Source organism: Myotis brandtii, unplaced genomic scaffold, assembly GCF_000412655.1.
Source record: "Myotis brandtii unplaced genomic scaffold, ASM41265v1 scaffold2288, whole genome shotgun sequence".
In the NCBI taxonomy this organism is placed as follows: domain Eukaryota; kingdom Metazoa; phylum Chordata; class Mammalia; order Chiroptera; family Vespertilionidae; genus Myotis; species Myotis brandtii.
This window is the reverse complement of record NW_005358597.1, coordinates 119,467-127,459: the sequence shown is the minus strand read 5'-3', so window position 1 is coordinate 127,459 and position 7,993 is coordinate 119,467. Positions and strand designations below refer to the sequence as shown.

At 40.4% G+C, this 7,993-nt stretch overlaps 1 protein-coding gene and 1 long non-coding RNA gene across 4 annotated transcripts in view; one reads left to right on the top strand and one right to left on the bottom strand.

Annotated features, from left to right (window-relative positions):
• Positions 1-12: 12 nt before the first annotated feature.
• The window catches only part of LOC102252895 (U11/U12 small nuclear ribonucleoprotein 48 kDa protein), a 25,196-nt gene continuing 17,215 nt past the window's right edge, over positions 13-7,993 (bottom strand). For 2 of the 3 annotated variants that reach the window (XM_005866323.2, XM_014539770.1), the window contains exons 6-7: positions 670-758; positions 13-366 (exon numbers count right to left, since the gene is read on the bottom strand). In XM_005866323.2, the coding sequence (XP_005866385.1) occupies positions 198-366; positions 670-758 (258 nt within the window). In that variant the 3' untranslated portion in view covers positions 13-197. The remainder of the gene's footprint in view (positions 367-669; positions 759-7,993) is intronic. The other variant, XR_001362144.1, reaches the window with a different exon arrangement.
• LOC106726122 overlaps positions 1,955-7,993 on the top strand; it is a 15,113-nt gene continuing 9,074 nt past the window's right edge. The window contains exon 1 of the long non-coding RNA XR_001362145.1: positions 1,955-2,490. This is a non-coding gene — a long non-coding RNA (uncharacterized LOC106726122). The remainder of the gene's footprint in view (positions 2,491-7,993) is intronic.

The window sequence follows — 7,993 nt, the reverse complement described above, 5'->3', positions numbered from 1 at the left end:
ACACTATACACCCTACACCTTAGGAATTAGCAAAGGAAGAAAACAAAAAGAGAGAGGGACAGTTGAAGGGAGGAAGGAAGAAGCAGGAAAAAAAAAAGCAAACAGCTTTTTAACACGATTAACTGTCTACCTACACATTATTTAAGAAACTCTACCTTAAGGTAAACAATTCACTGTTGGACAATACAATATTAGACTTACCTCTCTTTCCTCCTTCTTGATTCCCAATTTTTATCTTTATCTTTATTTCTTTTTCGTTTATGTGGGCTCCTACTCCGATCCCTTCTATGCCGTGAACACTCAGCATCCAAATAGCTTCCACCAGACTGCCGGGAATCTACTGAAGCTGATCGCCTTTCTTCTCTCCTGAAACAGACAGGACCATTCATCAGTTCGCTTTCTTCACTGGTCTTCAGTGTGCCCCAGCCTAAAGTTAATGTTCTGCATCCGACCAATGATACAGTATCTAAATAAGTATGTGTCATCTTACAAGTCATATAAGAGGGCAAAGAGACACCATTTTTATAACATGTTTTAGAAGTCCGGTGTAATAATCCTGAGTAAATGATGAATTCTAGTGTGCTACTAATGCCCTTGCAAATACTAAAACTTAAACGATTATAGGAGTTCAAAAAGAGAATATTTTCACCAATAAACACAATGACATACTTTTCAGCATCATCCTCTGCTTTTTCCTGCTCTTCTTGCCAATTATGACTGAGTTCTTCCATGTGCACATTTATCACATCCCGAATCACCTTAAAGATTTAAGCACAGAATTTCAGATAAGAAAGCTGTTCAAAAAATTAAGTTTAGTGCTAGAAATAATCACTGCTGACAATAAGGGTTCATTAGACAATTCCATCCACTTTAGGATATGTTTGAATATTTCTGTAATAAAACGTCAGCCATCGCCCTGGCTGGTTTGGCTCAGTGGATAGAGTGTCACCTGCGGACTAAAGGGTCCCGGGTTCGATTCCGGTCAAGGGCACATGCCCAGGTTTCGGCTCGATCCCCAGTAGGGGGCCATCCAGGGGGCAGCCGATCAATGATTCTCATCATTGATGTTTCTATCTCTCTCTCCCTCTCCCTCTCTGAAATCAATAAATATATATGTTAAAAAAAAAGTCAGCCATCAAATTGTAAAAAAAGCACTAGCAGCAACACAACTTGATCACAAAGTTATGAGAGTAGAGAAGAAACAAATGATATACAACAAAGTATTTAATGGACTGTTAGAATCACTAAGGTAGTATAACATGGTCCCAGACCTCTACTGGGAGAGATAAGTCTACAACACACACATACTTTAATTGCAAAAAGAACAGCATAAAATTAAGTGCTAAGCTGTGTGGTGCAGAACATCTATCCTATATAATCCTATATAATGAAAGGCTAATATGCAAATTGTCCCCACAGGCAGGAGTTCAACCAACTGGGAGTCAGATGTGCACAGACCACCAGGGGGCAGTGGTGGCAGTCAAGGGAAGGGAGGCCCTGGCCGGCAGCCAGCAACAGTTAGGGACCCTACCGGTGCAGGAATTTCGTGCACTGGGCATCCAGTCCTATATAATAAAGAAGTAATATGCAAATTGGCTGTCACGCCCTCACATAAGATGGCTGCCCCATGTGGTCACAAGATGGCCGGCAGGGGAGGGCAGGTGGGGGCGACCAGGCCTGCAAGGAAGGGAGAGCAGTTGGAGGCGACCAGGTCTGCAGGGGAGGGCAGTTGGGGGGGACCAGGCCTGCAAGGGAGGGCAGTTGGGGGCGACTGGGCCAGCAGGGGAGGGAAGTTGGAGGCAACCGGGTCGGCAGGGGAGCAGTTAGGCATCGATCAGATTGGCAGGGAAGTGGTTAGGTGTCAATCAGGCCAGCAGGGGAGTGGTTAGGGTGTGATCAGGCTGGCAGGAAGAAATGGTTAGGGGCAATCAGGCAGGCAGGCAGGCAAGGGGTTGGGAGCCAGCAGTGCCGGATTTGTGAGAGGGATGTCTGACTGCCAGTTTAGGCCCGATTCCTTGAGCACCTGGCTCTGGTAGCAAGAGGAGATTGTGCCTCTGGGTCCCACAGATCATCTCCTACACAAGGTCCCTCCTTCAGGACTATTTTGCCTAATACATACAGACAAACACAGGGAGTCAGGCAAAATGAGGAAACAAATATGGGTCAAACCAAAGAACAAAACTAACCCAGAAAAAATACCTTAATTTAACAGATAAGCAACCTACCTGACAAAGACTTCAAAGTAATAATCATAAAATTGCTCACTGAACTGCAGATGAACATGAAACTTTAAGAGACAGAAAATATAAAAAAGGACCAAACAGAAATTACAACTGAACTGGAAAATACACTAGAGGGGTTCAATGGCAAACTGGATGAAGTAGAAGTAAAAATCAGTGAATAGGAAGAGAAAGCAATGAAACACCCAGACAGAGCAGCAAAATAAAAATAAAAAAGAATTTTAAAAAGAGAAGCTACACTTGTGTGGCAGTAAGGCGAGAAGCCCAAGTGGTCCCATTTCCATTCGGATGGACCGGATGAACCTCAGACCGTAACGGGATGGAATATATGCTTGCCCTGTATCAGAAGGAAACCCCCTGGGGAAACGCTTCCTGTAAGACTCTCTCCCTGTTGTTCCCATTCAACAGAGGTAAAGAGCAAGGACCCCCCCCAAAATGATCCAGCCCCGTCCTCTGACATAAACTATACCTCCTACCTCTCAGGGGCGGGTGGGGGGGGACGCACGGGGAACAGTACTCAGAGTTTATGGGGAATTTATCCGGATGCGTAAATGGCCGAGTATCCTCAGAAGCCCATCATGTTGCACTGCCGAAACCCCGTGCTGATGTCTGGTGGTGTTATGGGGGACCCTGACTTGTGGCCTTGCCCAGCAAATGGAGTGTAATTGCGCTCTGATACAATTGGTTATCCCTTTCACGTTCGCATATCATAAACCTTTTGCAAGGAACAGACACTAGGAAGAGGAGAGTCCAGATATTTACACAAATCCCACTGGGGTTCCAGGAGGAGTGTCAAAGGAGTTTAAGTCTAGAAATCGGATTGCTTTCAGGAATTGAATCTGTCCTGTTCTGGGGGCCCACTGTAAACAAGAATATAGGTTAGATTAATTATATTTACAATAACCAGCAAAGGCTTGTTAACTGTACTTGAGATGCACTTAAAGGTATAGCTGAACAGCTACATGCCACCAGCAGAATGACGTGGGAGAATAGGTTGGCCTTGGATACGATTCTGGCAGAAAAAGGAGTTTGTGTAATGAAGGGGCCAATGTTGTACATTCACCCCCAACAACGAACCGTCACTAAGGCACTACAGGGATTAACAACTCTAGCTAATGAGTGAACTGAGAATCCTGGAATTGCCAATCCTTTCTCCGATTGACTAGAGCAGTGATGGAGAACCTATGACACGTGTGTCAGAGGTGACACGCGAACTCATTTTTTTGGTTGATTTTTCTTTGTTAAATGGCATTTAAATATATAAAATAAATATCAAAAATATAAGTCTTTGTTTTACTATGGTTGCAAATATCAAAAAATTTCTATATGTGACACAGCACCAGAGTTAAGTTAGGGTTTTTCAAAATGCTGACATGCCAAGCTCAAAAGGTTTGCCATCACTGGACTAGAGCAATGGTTCAGAAAATGGAAGGGAATGATGGTACCCATGCTCACCTCTTTGATAATCAGGTTAGGAGTTATAGTAATGGGATGTTATCTCATCCCATGTATGAGAGGTCTTATCCAAAGGTTAATTGAAACTACATTGACCAAACAGTAAAATAATCTTCTCCTAGACACTGTAGAGCAGCCGTGGGCAAACTACGGCCCGCGGGCCGAATCCGGCCCGTTTGAAATGAATAAAACTAAAAAAAAAAAAAGACCGTACCCTTTTATGTAATGATGTTTACTTTGAATTTATATTAGTTCACACAAACACTCCATCCATGCTTTTGTTCCAGCCCTCTGGTCCAGTTTAAGAACCCATTGTGGCCCTCGAGTCAAAAAGTTTGCCCACCCCTGCTGTAGAGCATGGAAGTCAACAAGCGTTAGCCAAGTTTGAAGAAAAGAGTTAAATAAGAAGAGGGGAGAATTGTGAGAATAAACAAGTGATCTTTTCTGTAGAAGAAGGGATTTAGGCAGACACCATTTTGTCTTGCATGACTTGCAGCTCCCCTGGGGGCCACCATTTTGAAATGGCAAAGGTCAACCCCTCCCTTATTCTTTAAATTAGCCAATCACGCAAGACTGTGAGCCTAAGCTCTCACCAATCAAGAGTAAGGGACAGATGACAATGCAGACATAAAACCCTGAGCGGACCACCAGCTCAGTGTGCAGTGTAGCAAGATCCTGTGCATGTGTACCTTCCTTCAGGAGTAAATTTGCCTTGTAAAAAAAAAAAATTAATTATAAGATGATAACCAGAAAAATCACAAAAAACTGGATATTAAAGAGCATGCTAATAGACAACCAATTTATCATCAAAGAAATCAAAAGAAAAAATTACAGAGAGAAATGAAAACAGAAATATGACATATCAAAATCTAAGGGATGGAGCAAAAGCAGTTCTAAAAGGGAAGTTCACAATATAGGCCTAAATCAAGAAACAAGAAAAATCTCAAATAAACTAAGTTTACATCTAAAGGAGCCCAAAGTTAGTAGAAGTAAGGAAATAATAAAGACCAAAGAAAAAATAAATGAAAGAGACTAAAAAAACAAAAAAAGAAGATCAATGAAACGAAGACCTGGTTATCTGAAAAGATAAACAAAAATCAACAAAATCTTAGCTAGACTAACCAAGAAAAAAAGAAGGGCTCAAGTCCAAAATGTAAGAGTTGTTACAACTGATACCATAGAAATACAAAAGATCTTAATGGACTACTATGAACTATTATATACCAACAAATTGGGCAACCTAGTATAAATTCCTAAAAACATACAATTTTCCTGATTGAATCATGAAGAAAAGGAAAACCTAAATAGACCAATTACTAGTAAGAGGACTGGATCAATAACCAGAACCTCATAACAAATAAAAATTGGGGACCACATGGTTTCACTGATGAATTCTTCTGAATATTCAAAGATTTAATACCTATCCCTCTCCAACTCTTAAAAAACTGAATAGAAAGGAACTCTTCCAAACACATTTTACAAGGCCAGCATTTCCTATACCAAAACCAAACAAGGACACCATAAAAAAAGAAAAGTACAGGCCAACATCCTTGATGATCATGAATGCAAAATCCTCAACAAAATATTAGCAAACCAAATTCAATAATACACTAAAAGGATCCTAGACCACAATCAAGAGAGACTAATTCCTGGTATGCAAGGATGGTTCAACATCCATAAATCAATCAACAGGATACATGACATGAACAAAATGAAGAATAAAAATCACGTAATCATCTCAATCCATGCAGAAAAAGCATTGGACAAAATTCAACATCCATTTACTATTAAAAATTCTCAACAAAGTGAATACACATAGGAAAATTATGTCAATTTAATAAAGGTCATATATAACAAACCACAGCTAATGCACTCAATGGTGAAAAGCTGAAAGCTTTTCCTCTAAGATCAGGACAATACAAGGATGCACACTCTCACCACTTTTATTCAACACTAGAGGCCTGGTGCATGAAATTCGTGCACGGGGGTGGGGGGCAGCCTGGCCTGTGCCCTCTCACAGTGCGGGAGTCCCGTGATCGATCACCCCAAAGAGGTAGGCCCCACCCACCCATCCAAGGCTCCTCGATAGATTGCCCCAAAGAGGTAGCCTGGAGCTGGGGGTCCCACCTCCACTGTGCACGTAGCCATCTTGTGACAGCATGAGAGCATCACACGTGAAGGCATGATGACTACTTAGCCTTTTATTAGTAAGGATAGTGTTGGAAGTCCTAGTCAAAGCAATTAGACAAGAAAAAGAAATTAAAGGCATAGAAATCAGAAAGGAAGAAGTAAAACTGTATTTGCAGATGATGTAACAACTATATATAGAAAACCCTAAAGACTTCATCAAAAAACTGTTATAATAAATGAACTCAGTAAAATTGCAGGATACAGAATCAACATACAGAATTTTGTGACATTTCTATACACTGATAACTATCAGAAAGATAAATTAAGAAAACATTCCCATTTACAACTGCATAAAAAAAAATACCTAGGGATAAATTTAACCAAGGCAGTGAAAGACCTGTACAATAAGACACTGATGAAAGAAACTGAAGCACAATAAATGAATTTGAAGAATATCATTAAAATGTCAACACTATCCAAAGCTATCAGCAAATTTAATGGTATCCCTATCCAACTTCCAATGGCATATTTCATAGAACTAATACAAACAATTCTAAAATTTTTATGGAACTACAGAAGACCCTGAATAGCCAAACCAATCATGAGAAAGAAAAAACAAAGCAGGAGGTATCATGATCCCTGATTTCAAACTATACTACAAAGCAACAGTAAGCAAAACAGTATATGATACTGACACATATGATACACAGACCAATGGAACAGAATTGAGCCATAAATAAACCCATATATATGCAACTAATTTATGACAAAGGAGCCAAGAACATATAATAAAGAAAGAACAGTCTCTTTAATAAATGGTGTTGGAAAAATTGGACAACCACATGCAAAACAATGAAACTAGACCACTATTTTACACTGTATGTGAAAACTCACTCTAAATGAATTAAAGACTTGAATGTAAAACCATAAAAATCCTGGAAGAATATATAGGCAGTAAGCACCTTAACACTGGCCTTAGCAATGTTTTTGTGGCTCTCACTCCAAACAAAAGCTAAATAAAAACAATAAACAAATGGGACTACACCTGCAAATCATATATATGCAAAGGTGTTAATATATAAAATGTATTTAAAAACTCACACAGCTCAACAACAAAACACCCCCTTAAAAAATGGGCAGAAAATCTGAATAGACATTTTACCAAAGATATACTGATAGCCAACAGGCACAGAAAACATGTTCAATATCACTAATTATTAGGGAAATACAGTCAAAACCACAATAAGATATCACCTCACATCTATTAGAATGACTATTATAAAAAAATACAAAATAACAAGTATTGGAGAGGATGTGGAAGAAAAGGTTAACCCTCATATGCTGTTAGTAAGACTGCAAATTGGTGCAGGTACTATGGACACACACACAACAGTATGAAGATTCCTCAAAAAATTAAGAATAGAACTATTATATTATCCAGCTATTCTACTTCTGGATATTTATTCTAAGAATACAAAAATACTGCCCTTGCCTAAGTGGTTCCGTGGTTAGAGTGTCGGCCTGTGCACTGAAGGGTCCCAGGTTTGATTCTCAGCCAAGGGCACATGTCTGGGTTGCAAGATTGACCCCCAGCCCTGGTTGGGTTGCATGCAGGAGGCAACTGATCAATGTGTCTCTCACATCGATGTCTCTGTCTCTACCCTCCCTTTCACTCTTCCTAAAAATCAATGAAAAAATATCCTCAGGTGAGGATTAAAAAAATGAAAACATTAATTTAAAAAGATAGCTCTCACCAGTGTGGCTCAGTGAACAGAGCGTCGGCCTGCAGACTGAAGGATCCCAGATTCGATTCCAGTCCAGGGCATGTGCCTTGGTTACAGACATATCCCCAGTGAGGGGTGTGAAGGAGGCAGCTGATCGATGTTTCTCTCTCATCGATGTTTCTAACTATCCCTCTCCCTTCCTCTCTGTAAAAAATCAATACAATATATTTGAGGGAGAAACCAAGGTGGAGGCATAGGTAAACACCTGAAATTGCTGCCTCGCACAACCACTTCAAAACTACAACTAAAAGACAAAACAGACATCACCCAGAACCACAGGAAGGCTGGCTGAGTGGAAATTCTACAACTAGAAGGAAAGAGAAAAGCACACTGAGACTCAGAGGAGGTGCGGAAGTAAAGTGCACAGGTACGGAGGCGTGCTCT